Source organism: Alnus glutinosa, chromosome 9, assembly GCF_958979055.1.
Source record: "Alnus glutinosa chromosome 9, dhAlnGlut1.1, whole genome shotgun sequence".
Taxonomy (NCBI): domain Eukaryota; kingdom Viridiplantae; phylum Streptophyta; class Magnoliopsida; order Fagales; family Betulaceae; genus Alnus; species Alnus glutinosa.
This window is the reverse complement of record NC_084894.1, coordinates 2,247,316-2,272,981: the sequence shown is the minus strand read 5'-3', so window position 1 is coordinate 2,272,981 and position 25,666 is coordinate 2,247,316. Positions and strand designations below refer to the sequence as shown.

Here is a 25,666-nt window from a genome sequence, read left to right as displayed (position 1 = left end):
TTGGCAAACAGGCTGAAATCAATTCTCCCTGCCATCATTTCACCTACTTAGAGTGCCTTTATTCCGGGGAGACTAATTACTGATATCATCCTAGCTGCATATGAGACCATGCATACAATGCAGACAAGGATGTGGAGTAAGGAGGGTTACATGGGAATCAAACTAGATATGAGCAAGGCCTATGATCGAGTGGAGTGGTCTTTCCTGGAAGCGGCGATGCTTAGAATGGGGTTTGCAGAAAAGTGGGTGAAGTGGGTGATGACTTGTATCACGTCTGTCTCCTACTCAGTGATTATCAATGGAAACCCAGCAGGGCACATTAATCCTTCTAGAGGGATTAGACAAGGAGATCCCATCTCTCCTTATCTATTCCTAATTTGTGCCGAATCTCTTAGTGCCCTCTTTTTCAAGGCGGAAAGAAACGGTGTCATAACTGGTGTTCCCACTTCTTTTAGGGGCCCCAGGTTGAGTCACCTTTTTTTCGCTGACGATAGTGTGCTTTTTTGTAAATCTAATGCAGTGGAATGGAGACGCATTATTCGAATTTTGGGTATATATGAGAAGGGGTCAGGCCAGAAACTCAATTTGGCAAAGACTTCTATTTTTTTCAGCAGGAATACCAGCCAAACAAGAAGGCAAGAAATTCTGGAGTTTTCGGGTTTGTCAGAGGCTCACAGAATTGATTCATATTTAGGGCTGCCCACTTTTGTTGGCAAATCCAGGACAAGTGCGTTCAAGGATATTATTGGTAAAGTTTCTAGAAGGCTTGATAATTGGAAGACTAAATTCTTATCCCAAGCTGGGAAGGAGGTGTTATTAAAAGCAGTGGTGCAAGCGATCCCGACGTACAGTATGGGGGTATTCCAGTTACCTATTGGTTTGTGCAAGGAGTTAAACCAAATGATGCAACATTTTTGGTGGAACCACATGTCAAAAAACTCTAAGATTCATTGGATGAGCTGGTCCAAAATGGGAAGACCCAAAAATAAGGGGGGACTTGGGTTTCGAGACCTAGTAATGTTCAATAAAGCTATTCTTGCAAAACAAGGTTGGAGACTCATGCAAGATCCTAATTCAGTGGCAGCCACCATCATTAAAGCAAAATATTTTCCCCACTCCTCCTTTCTTGAATCACCATTGGGGGCCAAGCCGTCCTATGCTTGGAGAAGCATTTTCTATGCCAAGGATCTTCTATGCAAAGGCCTTGTATGGAGGGTTGGAGATGGAAGAAAGATCAAGGTCTGGGGTGAAAAATGGTTGCCAACCCCCTCAACATTTTCTGTTCAATCTGTTCCAAAAAGGCTAAATGGAAATTCTCTGGTGGTAGATTTAATTAACCAGGATACTATGAGATGGAAGGTGGATATCATTCAAGCTGAATTCATGGAGGAGGAAGCTCAGGTAATTTCAAGCATCCCTTTAAACCCTTTGAAGTCTGAGGATAAACTCACATGGAGATGTACAGCGAATGGTGATTTCTCTGTTCGGAGTGCATATCATCTGGGTATGGATTTGCAAGAATCAAAGAGGGGTCAATGCTCGTATACAGGAAAGGAGGAAGATTTTTGGAAGTCTGTATGGGCTTTAGGCATTCCTAATGTGGCAAAGCTTTTTATTTGGAGGGCCTGCAATGAGCTACTACCCACAAGAGTAAACCTGGTTCGTAGGAAGGTAACTGAGATGAAAGCCTGTCCTTGCTGCGAGTTGGAAGATGAGGACGCTATCCATGCATTGTGGCTCTGTCCAGCTGCCAGAGATGTTTGGGGTAGTTCTGTATCTGTTTTCCAAAAGTATTGTTATGCAGGCACCAATTTTAAAGGGCTTTTCGCTCATTGCGTGGAACGGGGTACAAAGAAAGATCTAGAGCTAATGGCAATCATTGCTAGACGCATCTGGTTACGTCGGAATACATGGATATTCGAGGGGCGTTTTGAGCATCCCAACACCGTCTATAATGAAGCTTCAAGATCACTTTTGGAATTCAAAAGATGCAACATCAAAGAAAGGGAGTCGTCCTTTTCTGAAGGTAGGGGGGAGGCACAAAGTAGAAGACAAACACGCTGGATTCCTCCACCAGATGGAGTGATTAAGGTAAATTGGGATGCAGCTTTAAATGTGGCTAAGGGATGGATTGGTCAGGGCATCATACCACGTGACAGTAAAGGATTATGCATGGGTGCCAGGAGCATAACACAACAGGTGATGACTGACCCAAAAACGGCAGAAATAATGGCAGCTCTGCAAGCTATGCAATTCAGCAAAGAAGCTGGTTTCCGGGAGGTGATTTTCGAAGGAGATGCAGCTCAAGTGGTCAAGGAAATTTTGTCGGAACCCCCTTTATTCTCAAAGGCGGGACATTTTATTGAAAGTATCCAACAGGAGAGGCACCTTTTTTGGTCAACCAACTTTCAAGCTATTCCACGTGATTGTAATTCGGCTGCTCATAATCTAGCAAAGATGGCCTCTTATAACAATATAGATCTTTATTGGCTGGAAGACACCCCATCGAGTGTTAGTAACATTGTTTTTAGGGAACAACCGGGTCCCTAAGATCCTATTTTCATAGGATCAATATGGATGTATTCTTCTTGAAGTAGCAATAATATTTGTCTTTGTTCAAAAAAAAAAAAAAAAGAGCTTACAAACTAACGCGGCACTACCACGTCAGCCAATTAAAAAGTTCCCAAGCCCAACAACACAGAGAGAGAGAGAGAGAGAGAGAGAGAGAGAGAGAGAGAGAGTTTGATCATTTCTAATCTTTTAAATCCCTTTAGTGTTGGTAATTTATTGAAAGGACCAGCCATTATACATACATACATGTATACCCTGTAAACATAAAAAGACTGCTACATGTCACATTAAAGATGAGACATAAGCGCTTAAAAGAAAAAAGGGATGAGATATATAAGCAACAACCCTTCACCTTGACTTAACAATTTCTTCCTTCATGGCAAGGGAGAGAGCACTGAGATTGCCCCCATCCTCCACTCTCACCCCAGGCATTGCCACAGCTCTACTTCCAACAAACCCACCTTCTCCAATCTTTATTTTTCCAAATATTACTTTCCCTCCTTCACCATCATATATGTGTCCAAATAGTAGAGCTTCTCTTCCCACACATCCACCCCTCTCAATCTCCATCATTTCAGGATTCAACAAAGCTCCCATGCTATCCACATAAGCCCCTTGGTCCAAATCAATATCTGAACCCATGAGCTTCATCCACAGTGCAAACAACATAGAACCACTCGTCATTTCCATGAAATAGTCCCCAGCTAAAGTTCTAAAGGCCTGCCATATAGTGTCCATAAAGACTCGTGTGCTCCAAATCAGTATTGTTTCACCTTCTTTCTTCTTTCCAACAAGAACCCATTTTGCAACAACACATGCTAATCCAGCCAGAAAGCCTGAACACACCCAAAAGAAAGGAAGCAACCAATGCAGTGGGAGTTTCTTGGCATCCTTCAAGTTCATAACCCAGCTCAGAGGAGTAAATATTACTAAACCCATCATGAAATAAGGCAGAACTATTTGAAGTAATGGTTGAGCAAAAATAGCCCACAAGGTTTGGTACCAAGTCCTGGCAAGAGTCACTGTTTTTATGTCTTTCTTCTCCAATGCTGCAGCCATTGGACAACCAGAAAGATCTACTTTGACGTCAGATTGTTCAAGAAAGATCCTCCAAGACTCTGGAAGAGGTTTCCCATTCCGCAACTGCTGGCAAATCTCATATACCAACGAACGACCATGATCAATTGAAGCACTCTGGGAGCATGATGAAGCCCTAATGACATCAACCTCGTGGCATCGAATAAATGGATTAAACTCCAATCCTTGTGATTCTTCCTTGGAGAGATTTTGATCAATACTAATCTCCCCAAGATTGATATATGGGAACTCGGCCTCATCCCATGGTTTGGTGCAGTCAAGTGCAATGTCACGGGTGGCCTCATCATGTGGGACTGGCCGGACTTGCAGTTGGAAAATGTAATGAACCCCACTAGGTGAACTCACACGGCGTTGGAAATCTTCAGCAAGAAAAAGCAAAGGGCGAGTGTCATTGTCATCCCTAGGAATTGCACCTGTTTCAGGTGGGAGAATTCCAATAGGCTCCACCTTACCAAAATCCTCACTGATAGTTTCATCATAAGGCCGCAGCTTGAACTTCACATACATCTCCTGTCCATCTGTGAACCGGAAGAGCCTGCAGATATTTGAGTAGTAATGCAGTTCAGCATATGAGTCAGCTCGACGAAGGGAAGTCCAGACTGCATCACGCACATGTGGGACTCGCTTAACATGCTCCTCCCTTGCAGCAAGCCCACAAACTAGCCATGTTGCAAAATCAGCAATTGTACGGGCATAAAATGCCTTGCCTGTTTTTAGTGTCAGGTCAAGGAGTGGGGAGTGACCACCTGATTTATCTGAAAGAATTCTCACTGCTGCACCACGTGCATCGATCCTTGCGTCATCATCAGCACTTAAGCTATTGCTATGTCGAACAATGACAGGGTAGCTTTTTCCTGGACAGAAGATCTTATGATTCGGCAAACCTTTAATGTTGTCATAAATTTTCAAGAATCCCTTCCCACTAACACCAATTCGATGGAAATATCTTGTTTTAACCTTCAGAGTTGTGGCAGCCAAATTTGCAGCAAGATTACCAACTATTTTCTTGTATTTCAGGTCCATCTCTTCTATCCTTTCATCCAAACCATGCATTGTGTTCTTAATCATGACTGGAGTTTGAGACCCAATGTAAACACCACCCTTTTGGAGTACTGAATTCATTGGAGCAATAGAAAGTGCACCAAGAATAACATCATTTTGAACAACTGAACCAGGTAGGATTAGGCTTTGACTCCCAATAACTGAATTATCATGCACCTCAATTTCCCCACTAGTAAACCCACTGGAAGAATAAAACCCGGCAATGATCCTGCTGAAATCACCAAGATGGACTCCAGCGCCTATTGAAATTAGCTGCGGGTCTGAAACTGGGTTGATGGCTCTGATAGAACAATGCTTGCCTATTTTTGCACCCAAAAGGCGTAAGTACATGCAGAATGCCTCTGTTCCGGATAGGAGCTTGGTAAATCTGAGGTGGCAGGCTATGGTAATTCGGTGGCGAAGCCAAGTTATCAAGTGGGACTGTTTTGTTTCTTGTTTACAACTTAGTAACCGAGTTAAAGCACTTGTGAGTAGGCTGAGTATCATGCCATGAAGTAAGTATGCACTGGCAATTGTGACGGCAAAGTTAGTCGACTTTGAAGGGACCTGAGCAAACATCAAGCAATATGCAATGATTGTGAATGGAATCCAGTGGAAGCTTCCAGCTATGCAAATAAATGTGAAGGATTGAAGAGAAAGAGGCTTTTGAGATAGCCAAATGTAGACAAAGTAGATAATAGCTGCTGAGAGAGAGCTGAGTAAACCAACTAAATAGATGCCGACAAAGTGGTAAATGGCCTCAGTTTGAGTTTTACTGGCAACATTTGTTGCTACTGGACCCTGAAATTTTGTTCAAAGAACATTAGTTTAGATTATTTCTTAGTTGTATGAAAATGATGTAGTGTTTATATTCTTAGAAGTAGACAAAGTGTCAACGCAAGGTTGTATAATCTAAAAGCACGAAACAGAAAAGGATACAGAATAGATAAAACATGCCAAATTTTCAGATAGCTTCATATGCAAGTAAGAAATCCAAAAATCATATTTACCACATGGTCGTGCCTTAAAATTCAAAGATTTCCTAGCAAGATAAAAAGAGAAGGAATGAAATTTAAGATGTACCTGTAATGGTGTGATGGGCGATTTCCTATTTTGCTTGTTCACACTTTGTTGAGGTGCCTTATTGGTGAAAAATAAAAAGAAAAGAAAATCTCTCAAGTAATACGTACAGACTTGAGAAGCATAGGTTCTTTGATGTTGGCCTTGTTTGTTAAAGACGGAACGGAATACAGTAATGCGGGTTACTGTTCATGTAAGTTTTTTTTCTTACTTTTTTCATATTTTCTAATACTAATCAACATCAAAACATTCTCACTTTTTTCATTTTTTATATCACATCAATAATTTTTTATTATTATTCAAATAAAAAAAATTCTCTACAATACAAATTTTTTTTTTTTTCACTTTTTTATATAAATTCTTTTTACTTTATATCACATCATTACTTTTTACTAATTTTAAAATTAATAACCAACTACTCTATTCTGTAAATGTCTTTGCCAAATAAGCCCGCCATCTCGGAAGACAAGAAAAACAAGGCATAGTGCCCGGTGTGTATACAATATTTGCTATGTATGAGAAGCAACTGGAAAAGTAAGTAAAACCTAAAACAATTATATAATATGCAGCTAATTGACATAAAACAAAGACACGAAGATATTCAGATTCTTTAAAACATATGCATCTAGTGTAATATAACATGTGTTGGCATGGCTACTACAAGTCTTTAACCTTTTAGAATAATCCACAGTAGTTAATGCATATTTTTTGACGCCTATGCTAATGTCAGAGGGAGAATCCGAATAGCACTTACCTTCTGAACATTGTTAGCCTTAGCAGATTTAAATAGAGGTTTGCCTCCGCCAAACTTTTGCAACGGTGGTACCTCAGCCTCTTCTCCCAAAACACTTCCTTTCTGGATTATAGCATAAGGGCCAATTGAAGAATTTCGACCGATTCTGATTGGGAGGAAGCTCAAGACTCCATTCTTTACCTCATGGCTTTGGACCAAAGCCCCTTCTGCAATCACAACTCCATCTCCAATGGAAACCAGAGATGGGTCTGTGATGTCAACAGTATCAAGCAGCACTGAGGATCCAATTCTTGCTCCAAGCATCTCAAACCAGTAATTGAGAAACACTGTTCCTCTCAGATGTACTGCCAGAACTTTGGAAGAAACTTCTTGGACTTTGTAAAGTGCCCACCACTTAACAAAATCCATTGAGCAGATGGGAATTTCAGTGGTCAAGGCATAGTTTGGTCTTAAGAAAGAATTTCCAAAGAAGGCAATGCAAATGCATGTGGATAATATGCAAAGGATCCAAGCAAGAGGAGCTAAAGTCAGGGAAATCAAACAATGCAACCAGGGAATTCCATCTATTGCCATATGGATCGCCGAAATGGAACTTATAAAGGCAGATATTGATAAATAAGCAGGAAAGACCAGCATGGCAGAAACATATATAAGAGCCAGAAGTTGGAACAACCAGATACCCAATTGCCGGGACTTCGATATCTCCATCACAAGCTTGGCGGAATCAATCTCAGTTTCTGGAGTCTCAGATGGACAGCTCATGAGTTGCGGTTGAAACTTCATTAGTAAATTTTCTGAGAAGCTTGCCAAGTCTGAAATGCAGGTTGCAGTGAAGATATCTACAGCCCCAACTGGCACTCCTAGAAAATCTGAAAGTTTTTGAGCCGCTCTGACCACTCCAACCGAATCAATTCCATAAGACACGAGATTCTCTGCGGCAGAGATGTTCTTAATTGGAATACCTGTTTGCTCGGAAACTAGGCATTTCAGGAACTCCACTATCTCCTTGTTACTCAGCTTTGGGGGGCTTGGTAGAAGAGAACTTCTCACTAGCTCAGGCCGAGGTGTTTTTCCCTCCTTACAAGTTCCTGTAGTGAAAGAGCGGACCAACGTTCTTTTTGACAATATTGGTTCTGGTACCAAGTTTAGAGTTCCATCAGCAAACTGTTTCAGACATTCAAACCTCTTTATTTTTCCAGACGTTGTTTTACTGATGGTTCTGGGCTTAATCAGCTTGACTGAAGCAACACTGATTCCATGTTCTTCTGCAACACGGGCTTGAACTTGTTCTACAACGTCCTTGCCAACAGGTTTACCATCCTTAACCTCTGCAATCACAACTAAACCTACCTGGTCAGACCCATCAGGAACTGAAATCCCTTTCGCCTCTAGGATTTCCTCAGGAACGCCAATGACAGCACAACAACCTGGGCGTATAAGTTCAGATGAGCTTTCAACTGTCTTTTCTACATCTGCTGAGTAAATGTTTCTTCCAGCTACAATGATAAGATCCTTAATTCTTCCAGTAATGAACAACTTTCTGTCAATGACTCGTCCCAAGTCTCCAGTTCTAGTGTATTTACGTCCGGGATGATTCTGAAGCTCATTTCTGAAAGTTATATGGCTCAATTCTTCCCTACCCCAGTAGCCGATTCCGGCACTTGGACTACTAATCCATATCTCTCCTTCGTGTCCATCTTCTTCAAGTTCGTCACCAGTCTCTGCATTGACTATTCTGATGTCAACATCTGCATCATTTGGATCCACATACCCACAACAAACTCTCCCTTGCCAGTCTATGACAATGGGGTTCCCTACCCCAAATGCACAACTTACAAAAACACAATTTTCTGCCAAGCCATACCCAGGAGCCATCACCTCTTGAGAGAGGCCAAAAGGACGGGTAAGTTCAACAAATCTTTTTAGAGTTTTCTGCCTCACTGGTTCAGCAGCAACCATTAGAAAAATCATGGAAGAAAGGTCATATTTGTGAACCTTATCTTTGTCAGAGTACTCCAGTCTTCGAATCACTAGCTCAAAAGCAAAATTGGGGCCAGCAGTGTGAGTAGCCTGATATTTGCTAATGGTTTCAAGCCATAAGAGTGGGTTCTTGATAAATGTCAATGGTGAAAATAGAATTGCACATCCACCACTAACAAGAGCTGTAAATAGTCCTCCAATCAATCCCATGTCATGGTATTGGGGAAGCCAGCTTACTAGTACAGTCTTCGAGGTGCTCTTATATCTCCTTCGCATCAACTTCACGTTATGAATGAGCCCACCATGAGTTATCATGACGCCTTTGGCATCACCAGTTGAACCTGAAGTGAATTGCAGAAAACATAGATCACTTGACTGAGGTTCAGATTGATCAGCTAGATCTTCTGAAACCAGGTTCTTGGAGAAGCTTTTAATCCAAGAATCTGTGTGCAACCATGGAAGATTAGGCCAGCGAGCTGTGGATTTCCCATTCTTTCCTGTCAAAGAGATCAGATTCTTCACAGAACCTGCCCGAACTGCTGAGTGATAACCAATGGTTGACAGAATTGCCACTGCACCACATGATTTAGCAATGTTTTCAATTTTCAAAAGCGCTTGCCCACCTCTTTGCAAAGGATCCGGGGGAAGGACTGGGACTGGTAAGATTTTAGCTCTTAGGCATCCAAAGAAGGCATCAATGAAGTCCAGACCTGGGACATGGATTAGGAGAACTCTGTCACCAGGCTTGATAACCGGTTTTCGACTGGTCAGGAGCTTCTGAGCAATGCAAGAAGCATTGGCATGAAGTTCTCCATAAGTCCTTTGGCACATCGCCACCCCTTCTTCATTAATCCAAGTATAGAGGGTTTTGTTTTGAGTGACTCCATGAGTTCCCCAGTGCTTCAAATAGCCGTCAAGGGAAAAAAAATGAGGAAATTCTACTCCTGGAAATTCTTCTAATTCAATTGGACTCTTCCAGCATTTTTCTTGCAAGGGAAAGAGAGTCTGCAAAAAAAAAAAAAAATCAATTCATTATGTCGATTTTTAGCAATTCGTTGATCAATTCAATTCAATTGTTTGGATTGTCAAACTACCTTAACATAAGGAAACGTTGGCAAGGAATTGTTATTTGCGAAGTGCTTGCAGATTAAAGCCATGGCATATGATGAATTTCTCTCTGTAAGCTCAAATGCCATGAGCCCACCTACATAGTATGTGTTCTTCAATCCCTGAAGTTCAGATTCCAGTTTCTCATAAAATCCGTCCTTCATATCTGCATTTGAATTTTATATTTAAAGCTTAGAAATTATTCCAATTGGCAGGGACAAACTACATAAAAGCAAGTCATTGTCATACCTTGGCTGCGAACATGAGGAAAGTATTTAAATCGCCTTTGAAGAACCACCTTCTCTACTTCTCCCCCCATATTTTTAACTGCATTGACTGCAAGCTCAGTGACCATTGGCCCCATAATATCAACGGAGTTGCCATAAGACCAGAACAAAAATATATCAGTGTCAGCATAGAATCTCTGCATTGCCACCGGATGGCCAATTGTTGCAGGGTCATCCATATATTCACCAAAGTAATAAAACCCGAGAGGCATGTGTTCTAGCCCTTTTATCTTCAAAACAGTAGTGTAGTAGTCAATTGTCTGTACTTTACTGAACAACTCCTTTTCAAGATCACCCTTATCCATTGCTTCTGTTTCATATTCTGCTATAAGATAACATTAATAGGCATCTCCCCACCTCAAACAAAAACAAAAAAAAAAAAAAAGGAAGAAGAAGAAGAAAAGGGAATCGAGAAAGAAATCAACAGACCTGTAGTATTTGAGATTGGTGATCTGTAAGTGCTTCCATTTTTCAAAGGAAAAGAACCAGATATGATGATCTTATCAAACTCCATACTTTTGACTTCTCCACAATTTTTGACATCAACAGTGACACCATTAGAGTTGCCTCTGACTTCCAATACTTCAGTGTTGCAGTAAACTTCTATTGGAAGTGATTCACTGATCTTCTCCCATAGACTTGTATATCCATCTTTGAATCGCCGAATCTTCCCAGCCATGGAAGTACGAGTGAACTCATGAATATAGGCATAAGGAATGTCTTGAACAAATCCATACCCAGAAGCAGTGTATCCATAAGCCACAGATTTAGGAACAGATTTGAGTCCATGACCCTCAAGGTATGCAGGGGTCAATTCTGAAGCAAATTCACTTACAGCATGGACACCAATTCGACCCGAGTCCTTTGCCTTTTCCTATTGACAGAAATATGGGGATTCAATGATTTCCAAGCTGTAAAATCAAGAAATAATGCATATATAAACCAATAAAGACACTGACCTGAAGTTCCAAGGTCAGTGACATCATAGATACGTAATCATCTGCCACTTTAATATCTTTAAACTCCCCTGTAGAGCTGTCAATGAGGGCAAGCTTGTGAGAGTCCATTTCTTCTAGTTCAGACCCAGTCTCTTTCGCCAAGTGAAAGATGACAGGGGAGCTATTTGCAGCAAGAACTTGACCACCCAAATCATAGATTTTTCCTGTAAGAATAGTATATTTAACCTTAATCCATGACATAACAAGCCACGTTTAGAAGATAGTACATACAATTCTGAACTTTTACCTTCAATCTTGACTGATTCACACATGCCTCCAACAGTATGGTACTTCTCTAACACAGTCACATTATTGTAACCAAGCTTTACCAGTGCATAAGCAGCTGATAAGCCACTTGGACCAGCACCTACAATCCCAATTCTTGTGTTCACAGGCAGGCATGGATGCAGTTTGAAGAATTGATTTTCTATCAAATTTTTTGGGTCCATCTTCTCTCTCTGTACTTCAGTACTCCTACTAGAAGTACCTACTGAGATCAACTAACAAAGTAAGTTCAAGTTCCATCGGGTTCTAACTTACATCAATTGTGTCTAAGAGTAATTCAAGCCTTGCATTTAGAATTCCAAACCAAAACCAAGTGTAAGATTATGCAACCAAATTCTTACATGCCTTATTGTCTGTTTATGAAGAGAGAGAGAGTTTCTAAATTAAATAGTGAAAAGTTTAGTCAAGCCAAGAAGAACAGCAAAACTGGACACTGACATTGGACAAAGCCAGTTAGGGGTGTAAACGAGTTAAGCCACTCGCGAGCTTATTCGGGATCGGCTCGATTTAAACTCGACTCGTGCTCAAATCAATTTTTAAATGAGCCGTTCGTGAACACGAAAATATGATCGATTATTAAACGATTCAAACTCGTATAAACTCGGCTTGACTCGGTTAAAGCTCGTGAACCCGCTCGTATAAGGATCGACTCGCTTATTAAAGCTCGACTCGTATATATATATATATATATATATATATATATATATATATATATATATATATTATATTAATTTGTTAATATATAACTTATTTAGCATTAATTAATAACAAATAATAGGGGTCATTGGTCAGTATATATTAATTGATTATAATTTATTGGTTATATGTATAAAAAATAGTAAAAATGAATAATATCAATACTTAATTGTTAGTCATATGATATAATGACAATCCAAATACTTAATCATATTATTTATGTAATATAATAGGATTATAGGACTATATGATTATATAATAATATAACATTGAGTCATATGACATGTAATCATTTTATTATATGTTATAAGTATTATCATTAGATATTTAACAATCATTAAATCATTTATTTATTTATTTATTATTGTAAGTTACATAGTTTATTTAACATAAAATATAAATATATATTGTAAGTTGTATATGTTATATAATGTAATATTAATTTTTAAATGAGTTCACCCATTTTTTTGTGTGTTAAATAAAGTATCTAACTTAAAACAAACTTAGCCGAACCAAACTTAATTTTTAGAACTCGTCACAAGTTCGAGCTTGGCTCGAGCTCATTTAGTTGACTTGAGCTTAATTGTTACCGCTCGAACTCATGATGAATGAGCTCAAACTCGTAATGAATGAGCTTGAAATCGGCTTGAGCTCAGTTTTGGCTCGCTCGAACTCGGCACTGGCTGGCTCGAGCTCGGCTCATTTACACCCCTAAAGCTAGCATAAGTGAATCGAAGCTTCTAGTCATTTAGCAGCAGCAGACATAAAAGAAAGTTACCCATAGATATATAATTATAGAGCTAACAATATCAAAGATGCAGATAACTGAGTAGAATTGTTTTCTTACATCATTAGATTCATTCACAGAGGCGCACACACAAAAAGTAAAACATCTGGAAGACAGAATTTTCAACACCAACTATGAATGTATAAATTCCTTTGTAATGCAAATCTTGAAAACTCAAATCATTCCAGACCCGCTCTGCCAACACTTCCATCGTCATCAAACAACAAAGTACTTCAAGAACATAACAGAAACGTACCTTAGAGATGAATAAAATGAAGAATAGCACTCCTTTAGCGCTGGTCGGTCCAATTTAATATGCTGTGTATCCACTCTCTGTGATGCCATTGTCATCAGAAATACGATGCCAAACATTAAATACACGTAAAAAATTTCCAGGCTACTCTCTCTTAAGTGTTAAGACCACAGAAATCAAGTATATCAAAGACTATGAATTTCCCCCCACCTTCCAACACAACAATTAACACATCTTTCTCTCTCTCTCTCTCTCCCTCTCTAACTGTAGTTAGCTGGTTATACAAGGCCAATGAAAAGACTAACCTGAGAGCTGAAATGGGCAAACGGGTTTGTCGGATTGGACGCCAAGTGGCGGTAAAGAAAAGAGAAAAGGCGTCAGAAAGGCCGTTCGTCCGCACACTGAACTAGAAGCTGCTGATCTCATTCTTATTTTTAAACAACAAGTACACGACAAAGTCCACACTGTTCCTTAAACCCTCGGAAGACAACACTCTCTCACTTCCTTGGTGGCTCCGAGCACTTCCAATCCAATATCCCAGATATTCCCTTTTAAACTTGGCCTCGAAAACTCCGTCTTTGCGTTGACAACCTGGGATTTCGGCAAATCTTATACAATTTTTATATTCGCACAAGGGAAAGAAAGACAATGAAAAGGCAAAATTTCGATAATGCTTTGATCACAGGGGTCTAGGATCCACGATTCCACTGATTTTCCGTGGTGACGCGAGCAACGGTGGTTGGATTTACATGGGAAAACCTTGGATTCTTGGCGGACGCCGGACATAGCAAGCTACGATGATTGTTTCGTTGTTTTCTGTTTTTGTTTTGGTTTTTAGGATTTGAAATGTAACATGTAAGAGCGCGGGAGCAGGCCTCAAGGTTGGACGTACTCTTACAACGACCATGAAGTCATTTAATATTCCTTTATTAAAACAAATAGATAATACTTTGACCAATATACTAATTATTGTAGGGAAAAAATGCAAAATTAATTCACGCGGTGGACTTAATTTATAAATTGCTTTCTGTAGTATTAAAAATAATTCAAATGTTGTCTCTAAGGGATAGCTCAATTGGCTGGAGACCACGCCTCATGAAGCGGGTGTCACTAGTTCGAATCTCCTCTCTTCCCTCTTGTATGGACATTTCAAAATAAAATAAAATAAAATAATTCAAAGTTCATGTGGTAGGCGAAAATGACAATTTACTCACTAGAGTTAATTTATGTCCACAACTTAACAAAATTCGTTTGGTTGCCATATCAAACCCAATTAAAATGTGACATGTATCACTACTCTTTAATAAAAATAATATTAAACTAAAAAAATAATTTTTTTAAAATAAAAAATGAAAGGGTAGCTGATGGCCACCCCTAGTTGGCAGCCACCCTAAGATCTCGGGTGGCCACGCGCCACCTCTAGGTGGCTTGCGGACCACGGAGGTGGCGAGGGTTGACCCGAACAACCACCTTGAAGTCTCGGGGTGGTTGTTCGGGCCACCCAAACCTGCCGGCCACCCCTTCATTTTTTTTTCTATAAAAAAAAAATATATAATTTTTTTTTTTAGTTTTATATTTTTAATATATTTATATTTTTTTATTAAATAGTGACACGTGTCGTATTTTAATTGGATATGACGTGACAACCAAATGGATTATTTTAAGTTGTGGACGAAAAATAATTCTATGGAGTAAATTGTCATTTTCGCCTATCACAGTGATCTATGAATTATTTTTTATATAATATGAAGTGATTTGTAAATTAGGCCAACATTTTTTTCCTTATTATATAACTATAAACAATGCCAAGTAATGAAAATAAAATAAAATTACCCCATTATTAAAATGACTCCAATAGAAAATTTCTAAACAAGCTAAATGAAGCAAATTGAGAGGTGGTAATTTATGTAACATTTATCACGTTAATAACTAAATAATTAAATTTCTTCTTCAAATTATATTCCTTAATTTTGTTTATTATTTAGATTTTGCCACGTGACATGTTTCACTAAAATGACAAAATAAAAGTTAGAATAATGCAATATACAAGACTGTTATATTTTTTTTATCTCTTCAAATATAATATGACTTTTACTATCACTATTAAATCATTTTAAAAATCATGTCATTTTGAAAAAAAAAAAATATATATATATATATATATATATATATATATATATGATAGAAGTCGTGCATCTAGCGTTACTTTTATCGTTTACATGTCAAAATGTTTGTAACATTTGCAATAGGGGTGGAACTAAAATTTTAAGTTTGAATGGAGAAAAAAAATAAATAAATAAAATTGAGGAGTAAAAGTTAATTTAGGAAGAATTTGTGTAGACTTTTTTAAAAATTTGTACAAGACCAGTTGGAGCCCCCAAGGTTCAACGAACCACACCCTTGTTTGCAATGATTAGTTATGGGCAAAGTGAGAGATTGATGTTACTAATAAAGAAAGATGAATTATGCTTTCAGATCTTAGATTTATTGGATTAGGGTCTTGAAGTGACAACATAAAGGATAAAATTAAGCTGGATATATATATGTATATATATATAGAGAGAGATAAGTATAAATACATAAATTTTTTAATTATATAATTATATATAAATTTATAACTAGAAGGAGGAGGGGGCTTGGCTTAGGAGTGGCAATTCATGTTAGCATGTCGAGTTTGAATTATTTCAAGGCATGGTATAAGATTATATAAGTTAAACCCTAATTCGACAAATTTAATTAAACGAGTTATACTCTTCAACCATAACTCTCTAAATTTATATTGGGTTTGTGTCGGATTTACGGATCATGTCAAAATTACCTGTCATTATGTCGAGTGTTGGGTTCGAATCATGTCGAAATATGAGTATAAGATTATATACCTTAACCCGACCTATTTAATTAAATGGGTTAGACTCCTCAGCTCTAACCCTTTAATTTTGTATTGAATTTATATTTCAAAAATTATCAAACCCTTCATTAACTGGCCCCTTTAGTTCCCTGTCTGATAGATGACATAATTTAAAATTAAACAAAAAAAAATGTGTAAGTCAAATTAGGTGGATTAGGAATGTTCGTGTTGCATACTATGAGAACGTCTTGTAGTTACATGACGAAATTTAGTTAGGGGGTTGTGGTGTAGTTATCAATTTTACTTAATTTTTTTTTTTTTTTTTTATGAAAACTTTTTAATGAAAATGACATTCATATATAAGTAATATAAAAATTGGTTTAATCTGTAAAATAATAATTGGATGTGATGTAATTTTCAGTAACCAAGGTTTTGCCAAGTGTCAGCATGCTCTTGGTTTCGTGTGGATTCGAACAAAGTTACTGTTGGTGTTTAATTGCTGAAATGCAACCAAACGTTGATCAAAGATATAATACAGTTTAAATTATAAATAAATAAAGAAGAAGAAAGATAGACAATTGGATTACGATCCTTTTCTTTTTTCTTTTCTTTTTTTTTTTTTTTTTTTTTTTTTTTTTTCGAATTCTTTCAAATTCGAACAAGTAATTATAAGAGACTATTTATAAAATTTACTTGACCAAATAAAAATTAAATTATCCAACCATATAAACGAATGAGATCGTATTATTTTAATTTACTATGTGGTTATAATAGGTGCAATAATATAACTAGGAAAAAAATATAATTTAGCCCCTCAACTACCATCGATTCTCCATATGGCACCTCAAATTACCAAAATTTGGATTTTAGCCCCCAAATTACCAACTGCTTGTTTTTTGGCCTCCTCTATCAATTTGTGCCGTCTAAGTGGATGGAAAGGGCGTCACGTGCGTGACATGTGACTCTTTCAAGCCAAAAGCCCGAAAATGCCATTATCTCACCTCTCATGCGTGCTCTATGCAAACCCCAATAGTTGTTACTGTAGCCACGTGACCAATTCACCACGTGTTATAATGAACACGTGACAAGATGTAGTAGAAAATATGAAAAAGTCAATTGGAGACGTGTATTTAGTACAAGTGACTAATTGGAGACTTGTCTATTATACACGTGGCCATGTAGCAACGTGTATTAATTACACGTGTCTAACTAGCCACGTGTAATTAATACACGTTGTTACATGGCCACGTGTATAATAGACACGTCTCCAATTAGCCACATGTATAATAGACATGTGGTTAAAATATTCAAAAAAAAAAAAAATTATTAAAAAATTAAAATTTTAGTCATGTAGTTTATTGGCTACGTCGCCAATTGGCCACGTGGCACATAAATTCATGACCAAAATTTTTAAATTTTTTTCAACAAATAAATTTTTTTAAAAAATATTTTTAAAATTTAACATTTTAGCAACGTGCTTTATGACCACGTTGCCATTTGCATGTTTTGGGGGGAAGAGTCACGCGCCTATCTGTTTGTTTCAAATTTTTAATTTTTTTTGTCATTTCTTTTTAAAAGCCGGATCTGTCGCCTATCTTCCTAATTTTTTTTTTTCCTTCTTTTTTTAGAAATCTCTCCATCTCTCGTCTCTCCTCATTTTCTTCTTTTTTTTCTTATTTTTTTCAACTCTAGCTAGCAGAGGACGTCTCCCCAATTTTCATCAAAAAAATTTCTCACTTTCTTTGTATTTTTTTCTCAGCAGACAACGACTCAGCCCCACCCGGACGCACGACTCGATCGCCAACACCCAGAGAAGATCGTTTTCATCGTTGGTGATGAAGAAGAGGCCGGTGGTTTATGGGTCCTTTTGATGGTGATTTTTGGTCTTTTTGTTAATTTTTTTTTTGTCCTTTTTGTTAGTCGCCAGAGTAGTTGGTTTCTTTTTTGTTAGTCGTCAGAGTAGTTGATTTTTGGATCTCGACGACGATTTGGACGAAGATCCGGCGCGGATCTTGCCGGATACATGGCCCCTTTCTCCCGATCTCGCCGGCCCTTTCTCCAAATCTCGCTGGATCTTGCCTAAAAAAAAAAAAAAAAAACTGAAGTGTATTTTTTTTCTTGACTTTGGCGACATGTGTAAGGAATAAGTGGCTAAAAATATATAATTTTTCATTATTTTTTAAAAGAAATAAAAATAAAAGTCAAGTGGCTAAATAGTCACGTATATAAAATTACACGTTGCTAAATGTACATTTAGCGACAACTAGATTCACCACGCGTAATCCACGTGGCTAACTGCAAGTGGCTAAAAACAAAGTTTTTTTTGTCCCTCGCCTCCAGTCGTCCAACTTTTTTCCGAAGACGGCTTTCAACAAGAGCATTCCGAACCCAAACACGTCCCTTGCTTGCCAGCAATGGCCGATTTAGCCTTACCCAGAAAGAAAAGGAAACCGTAATCACCCAATACAGCTTGATAATTAACGTCGAGGAAGGCACTGTTCGTCTTTAAGTTTCCATGAGCGAGTCCTTTCGAGTGGAGGAAACACAATGCCTCGGCATTCTCTTTTATGAGTTTGAGTCACCGACATGATGATCAGTGGCTCTTCGAAGGAGAAAACAAAATAGGAAGAACACCCCATGTTTTCACGCAACTTCAGTAAGCATCTCTCCTTCAAAGGTTTCACTTCCTTTTTGTTTGCTTATTCTTTTGAATGCTTCGTTAGTAGTGGCAGAAGAGAATGGCTTATTGTTTTTGAAAACCGTTTCTGTCTCTCTCTTTTTCTACCAAGCAAAAGCTCTCATTTACACTCTTCTTGCTCTTCTTTGTGCAACTGGTTAGTAGCCAAGAAAAGAGAAAATAAAATTCTGGATAGAAGCCTCACCTTGCTCGGTCACTGAGAAGTTTTTTCTCCCTTTGGTAAGCCATGATTAGAGAGAAGAGCCCAACAGGAACATCAAAGCAGAAAATACTATTAGAATTGCCGGCACTCCAAAACCCACTTCCCATCCCAAGTGGTCTTGGATATAGACAATGGCAATCAAAGCCAGAACTATAGAAATTCAAACAGATACATGAGTCCAATTGGTCTGCACCAAATGCCATGGAACATGGTCTAACGCAGCCAGATCACCAGGACATGAGCCTGAAAGAGGAGAGCAAGACAAAGAGTTGGGCAGAAACCAGAGGTTTCTCTGGCATAAAACGAACCGACAGATTCTCCGACAAGTCCATCCTCATCGGCTGGGAGGCCACTAACTTTAAGGAGGGGTATTTTCGGGTGAGGAGATGGGTATTTCAAAGTGCAAGGAGAAGGGCAAAATGGGATTTTCGAAGTGTAAAGAGATGTCATTTTCGGGCTTTTGAGCTAAAAGAATCATGTGCCGCACACGTGACTCACTTTCCATCCACTTAAACGGCACAAACTGACGGAGGGGGGCCAAAAAACAAGCGGTTGGTAATTTGGAGGGTCGGAATCCAAGTTTTGGTAGTTTGGGGTGTCATCCAGAGAATCAATGGTAGTTGGAGGGGCTAAATTGTATTTTTCCCATATAACTATCTATCATGATAAAACAAATGGGTTTGACAATGTTAATTGAGAATATTACCTAATTAAACAAGTTATATACATGAATATTTATCGGCTTCTTTCTTATAAGTTCTAAAAAGGATATGCCAGGCATATTTGATACACGAATGACTATTTCATTATAGAAAAAATAAAAAGTTATTATTCAGAGTTTAAGAAGATGGAATAGAATAGTTATTTATATTCATTAATTTGGTTGTAATATTGCAATGAAACCTTTAAATATGTATTCAATTGTTTGCCACGGAACTGTACAATGGTAAATTGAATCATATTTTAATCAAATTTTCTAGAATACCCTTATAATACAATTTTGACATATATTTTTTTACGGTTATTTATTTATTTTTTAAAACATAAACAGTTATATTATAATTTTTTTATTTTTTTTTTGCAATTCATGTCAATTGAGATCACCCTACATTTTCAAATTCAAGCATGAATTACTGCCCTCATATGCAAGTTTCATCAACTCATAATCAATATAGATATGCACTAGCCACAAATATTCAATCACGACGGAAGAACATGCTATTTTGATTAAAAAATAAAGATGTTTTACTTTTCAAATTTGTTTCTACAAAAGTGGTTCCCAAATGACTCGTCATTGTCATAACAACACATTTTTCAAAATAGTAAATTTTATCCATGATTAACACATCATTTGATAATAAACTTTGAAAATAAAGAACAGTAAGTATAGCACTTCTTTAAAAATAATCAAGTCATCCTAAAATAACATATCACCAATTCTTAATTAAAAAATAAAACATAAAGCTAACTAGTCGGTGTTCCAAGCGAGCATTCTCTGGAACCGGCTACTCTACGCTAATGTGCTATTTTGATTATTAAAAAAAAAAAAAATTCAATTCATCCTAAAATAAGATTGACAAAAATTTTCTCTAAACTAGATTGGAGAAACTTTCTCCAATCCCAGTCCATAAAAATGTCATGTGTCAATGTACATGTGCATTTCACATACATTTTGAATGGCAAGAACAAAGTTGAAAGAAAGTTTATTAAAAAAACATGTGCTTCTCGCATGTTATTTAAACATCGCACATGCAAATGAATACACTTGGCTCATCAAACTACAAATTTGTTGTAATAAAGCCCATCTGTTAGCGTTGATTGTTTGTTTGAATAGAAAAGTTATATTTGTCCGAAGTCTTAAAAAAAAAATCCTCATTTAGACACTTAAAAAACTAAATTTATCCCATAAAATTTTTAATCAATAAAAAAAAAAAAATAAATAATAAAAAAAAAAAAAAAAAAAACACCATAAAAGCCACCCCCAACCACTATGGGGATGGCTCGCGGCAATGCATTGACACACGGGCCGCCCGACTACGAGAACAGTCCAAATGGCAAAGCTTTTTACATTGACATGCCACATTGTTGTATCTTTCCTTGGCTGATATTCGATTAAAATCTCTTCAAGTTCCATTATTTATTTTGAGAACTAATGACTTAATCAACTAGCATATGTTACTGTTACAAGTAACATAAAAGTAATAGAAGATTCTCCCTCACCCCCATCTAATGCCTTCCACTTTTACTATCCTACCGCTCGCATTGTGAGATTTTTTCACTTGTAAATCTTAGAGGACAAGAGTTTATTAAAAATGCAGGTAAGAATGACATGTTTTAAGGACATATGTCAGTTTAATAGACTGAATTGAAATAAATAAAATTGAGAAATTCTTCAAAGCTAGTTTGAAAGAGAACTCAGTCCAATTCGAAATCATTGCGAATACAAACTTTATGAAGACTCGAAAAATCTTGAAAGGAAAATGGCGACAGATTTTACATATTGCAATAGATAATAGTTTATTAGATGACAATCTGGAGGAAAATTACATATTGTAAGGACCATAAACCTACACCAACTAAAATTAATCAAACAAAGATCCACTTGCCGCGGCTCTTGCTGCAGCAACATCTGCAGAACTATGGCACATGGAGAAAATGATAGGGAGGAGACAGCAGCTATGAAGGCCACAATTGCTTACAGCATGCTGTCCGATCTTGCAGGCAACCTTCTAAAGAAGTTGAGTGGAACTGAAGGAAGTTTGTGGCGGAACCTGGGATGCCTTAATACATAAAGTCCTATGAGAAGGGCCACAACTTGGAAAGGAGTAACATAGAGAACAATGGCAGCAATGAAACAGAAGGTAACGAACAGAGTGGTTGCTCTTGGGTCTCTCCAGCTCAGCAGAGACTGAAACCTTTCCCCTTGAGTAGCCAGGTCACCAACCACAGTCTGAACCCTCCCTCCAATACTTCTCAGTCGATCATATCTCATCCTAACCATATCCGATGACCGGGAAGTAGGGAATGTATCAAACTCTTCATCTAGTTCATCAGGATGAACAACATCAGCATGGGACAGCCGGGTGTCCATGTGAGGAGGGTGTCGTGATCGCCATCGGAAGTTCCAAATTCCAATCAAGAAAAGGTACAGAAAGATAGTTGGAAGTATAAGCTCTGGATAAAGGATCAATATAATGAAAAGGATGTGAATCAAAATGGTTGTGAGAGGGTTCTTCCAATTGCAGATAGAATCAAACCATTTTCCAACTGCAATCAACCCACTTAGAACTCCCATGATTCTGAAAAAGTTGGCTTTGCTCCTCCTCATACTCCACATATGTGAATCCACATCCAGCATGTATGCCACCACCTCTTTCCTCAAAGGTGGTTCAGCACGGCTCAGCCTCATGGAGACAATTTGCATAGCCTGGTGCCTCAAGCTATCAAGCTGAATTACAGACAGGGGATGAATGTAGTGCATTTTTGGCAACAACGGGTGTGAATACAGATGCAACATGTTAAACAAAGATGAACATGTGAATCTCACAGCCAACTCAATTTCACCCGTCTTCTTCACCCCTGAAGATTGCAGGACCAGAAGGGGATATGAGTGCGTGTAAACTCTGTCAGCTTCAAGGGTTGATAGCCGAATCCTTACCTTCCCAATTTTCGAATCCTTCGCCCCTCCAGCTTTATCTCCCCCATGTATATGACCATTATCAAAAACTCCTATTGTAATGACAGTACATGGGTCGTAAACCTCCCAAATGTATTGTTCATTCCACTTTGGCAAAAAGCTATCCACAATTGTCCTTGTTCGGACCCATTTCTGCCCATATTTAGCTACACAATAAGCATCTGTGGTTCCTCGACCATCTTTTGTCTTCATTGGCATCAACCCCCGAGCACTTATAACCCCCAGTTCCAGAATCCCAATGTTGGACTTCCACAATTGCTTTGCTGTTGGCCTTAGATCACTACTATAGTGTGTAGATTCATCCAAAACATGGTACCCACCATCCAAGGAGATCCTCAAATGAATCCTACTGGCAAATTTAGTCTCCTTCTTCTTCTCCCCTTCTACAACTATATGCTTCTCAAGATTAAACCACCTAGAGATTACAGGCTTATGGTCTAACCTCCTCTGTACATTCTGTAAAGGAATCAAACACTTCCCCAAGGTATCATCCTTGTTTGATCCCACCCTATCTTCCACAGTCAGAATCAAGCGTTCCTCAAACGGTTCAGCAACAACAAACAGTAAGTCCTCATTCCATATGGGATTGATACTCTTACTTTGTGATGTTCTAGTCCTCAATGCCTGGTTTCCAAGGATAACCTTCACAAAAACTTCTGGGTACCTACTTTTATCGTTGGGTAGCAAGTCCTGAGCTTCAATCACATTGACCCTCACATACCAAAGCCTCGGGGAAAGATACACCTTTGATCGAATGTTTGCAACACCATCAGGGCCAACAGTTGCAGCATCTGAATGCCATGCATCAGGAAACGCCTCATCCGCTTGAGTTCCCATCCAAACAGCTAGCATCAGCTCTCCCTTAACCTTATCCCCCCTCCGGTCCTCCAGTCTATACCACTGCGGCGCCAATGGGCTATCCGGTGGAACACGTTTCGGGATGTCATTGAGATCAAACATAACCTTGCCCATGAACTCATCTAGCACAACATCCTTGTCTTTCACCACCACTTCCAAAAGTGAAGCTTGGATTCGTTCTTTTGAGAAGGCGAAAACCTGATTCCATTCAGGGTTGGACTTCTTCTCAAAATGTTTAGTAACTCCCTTATAATTTCCAAGTTTCACTTCAACATAGGGATCACAACTACCAGTAACATCTTTTCCAGGTAATTCCTTCGCTTTGACAACACGGACATAAAGGTACTGCATTTGCTCAACAAGATCATAGGTGCAGGAGAGCTTATCACCCGTGATGGCACCCGCGCCAATCTTGGGTGAGGTCTCCTTAAGAGCAAAATCTTGAAGTTGCGGAGGCTTCTGCATTTTTCTAGTTCACACTATAGAACCAGACGGGATTCAAAAACACTCGAAGTGTAGAAGACACAGAAACTTAGGATTTTGAAACCAAACTTTCAAAACAAAATAAGGATTTACAGAGATGATATCACTAATACTGAAAACGTCAACTTTTTCATAGACCCAAAACCCGATAGTTTACAGCAATCTTTAGTCTTTTCACACAAGGGTGACTACAAAAAAGATGCCCGAGAGCTATGAGTTAGTAGGCTTACTGTGTTTGTTGTGAACTAACAAAGGAAGGAGAAAAGAACCTAATCAATTCTAGCACACAACAAGTAGCAGAGTAACGCTTAGCAGGCTTCCGTGAAAGATTTAAACCAGAAACCGCAACCACCTGCAAAATCAAAGCAAGAAATGATAAGTTACTATGATTACACATCCCTCCATTTGATTGCTGCAAGGGGGCCAAAGAAAAGCTTGAAATTAAATTACTTTTTTTCTTTCAATTTTTTGAGTTACCATAAGACAATCACAGCAGCTTAATAGAGTATTTTGTAGTTTCAGCCAAGAGGAGGGGTTAAATTTTATCAAGTGAAAATATAGTATTATGACAGATACCAATATCAAGGTTTGCATTTTCTTGGCAACCAAACAGAGAATAAAAGAAAAGAAAGCATACATTTGTTAGGATTTACTGTGAGATAATGGGGTGAGTATCTGATATGACCACACAGATGTAGCGCAAAACCCCTCCATTAAAAATACCAACTTGAAGAAGTAAGCTCAACGTACAAGTAAACTTTCCCACTAGCTTCAACAACTACTTACTCTAAAACAAACAGAATTTTTCAACAACTACTCCAACCAACTTGAAAGAATATCTATTACATGCATTGCTGAACAGGTCAAAGAAATGAAAAAAATGTACTTCTGGTTCACACGCATACATACACTCACTCGCACTCACACGCCAGTTAAACACTGACCTGAGGCACGGTTGGAGACAAAGAGCTTTCTTTAATGTGCAGCAATGAAAAATCTATTATTCTTTTTTTTTAAAAAAATATGTATAGAAAATTGAAAAGTGAAGCTAAGGAAGCTGAAGAGTGAACTAATATAAAAAGGGATCGTGTCTGTGTACGTGGGTCACGAGGGATGAGAGATCTGTGAAAGACTGAGGCCCGTTTAGTAATCCCCCTTCTTTTATCGGAGAATTTTTTTTTTTTTTTTTTTTTTTTGAGTGGAAGTAAAAAAGTGATTAATGTGATATAAAGTAGAAAGAATTTATATGAAAAAAAAAAAATTGTATTGTAATAATTTTTTATTTATTTAAATAATAATAAAAAGACATACCACTAGCAAGGGTTCAACTTTTTTACCTTTTTATTGTATTTACTGTATTGGGAAACTAATCTAGGATTTATGTATGTGATTTTGTTTCAATTTTTAATTTGGTAAATTCAAGACTCGATTTTAGATTTTTATTTTTATTTTTTGTGATGAAACTACAGATAACTTTTTATTTTTAAAAAATGACAAAAAAAAAAATTAAAAAAAAAATTGGACGAACTCACCCATCTAATCAAAACCCAACCACCTACAAATTAGAGAATAACTGCAAGCCAACCCTTACAGACAAAGAAGATATCACGACCACCCCAAGTTAGAGACCACCCCTCCTTAACACATGTGTTGAGTCACAGTCACCCCAAATAGAAGAGTTGTCAATAAAGAAGTGATCGCGACACCCCCTCTTTTAGCCATCCAGGCAATTGCCGTCGTGGGGTTGGGTGAGCTAGCCAAAAGACTCTTAATTTTTTGGGTTTTTTTTTTTTTTTTTTTTTTATTTATTTATTTATTTATTTTTTTTATGTACATATTTGTTATCAATTTGATAAAAATGTTAACAGAGATTTCGAATTTAAAATAAATTTTTAAATTCAAATCCTGAATTCATCGAATTAAAAATTAGAATCTTAATATCA

The 25,666-nt window shown here is 37.9% G+C and overlaps 3 protein-coding genes across 4 annotated transcripts; all 3 read right to left on the bottom strand.

Annotated features, from left to right (window-relative positions):
• Window positions 1-2,751: 2,751 nt before the first annotated feature.
• Window positions 2,752-10,209, bottom strand: LOC133878169 (uncharacterized). Its single transcript, XM_062316678.1, has 4 exons — window positions 9,881-10,209; window positions 9,619-9,797; window positions 6,545-9,529; window positions 2,752-5,511 (listed from the first exon to the last, which is right to left on the bottom strand). The coding sequence occupies exons 1-4, from the start codon at window positions 10,128-10,130 to the stop codon at window positions 2,920-2,922; spliced, it is 6,006 nt and encodes a 2,001-aa protein (XP_062172662.1). The 5' UTR covers window positions 10,131-10,209; the 3' UTR covers window positions 2,752-2,919.
• On the bottom strand, window positions 10,186-11,365 carry LOC133877661 (uncharacterized). The gene is made up of 4 exons (XM_062316050.1): window positions 11,164-11,365; window positions 10,878-11,080; window positions 10,348-10,792; window positions 10,186-10,199 (listed from the first exon to the last, which is right to left on the bottom strand). Exons 1-4 carry the CDS (start codon window positions 11,363-11,365, stop codon window positions 10,186-10,188), a joined length of 864 nt encoding a protein of 287 aa, XP_062172034.1.
• A 9,811-nt stretch (window positions 11,366-21,176) lies between these two features.
• Window positions 21,177-24,752, bottom strand: LOC133877552 (multiple C2 domain and transmembrane region protein 5). 2 transcript variants are annotated; one of them, XM_062315897.1, is made up of 2 exons: window positions 24,361-24,752; window positions 21,177-24,075 (listed from the first exon to the last, which is right to left on the bottom strand). In XM_062315897.1, the coding sequence occupies exon 2, from the start codon at window positions 23,703-23,705 to the stop codon at window positions 21,381-21,383; it is 2,325 nt and encodes a 774-aa protein (XP_062171881.1). In that variant the 5' UTR covers window positions 23,706-24,075; window positions 24,361-24,752; the 3' UTR covers window positions 21,177-21,380. The 2 variants fall into 2 exon arrangements, with proteins under 2 accessions (XP_062171881.1, XP_062171882.1); XM_062315898.1 differs by lacking the exon at window positions 24,361-24,752 and adding an exon at window positions 24,201-24,327.
• Window positions 24,753-25,666: the final 914 nt, after the last annotated feature.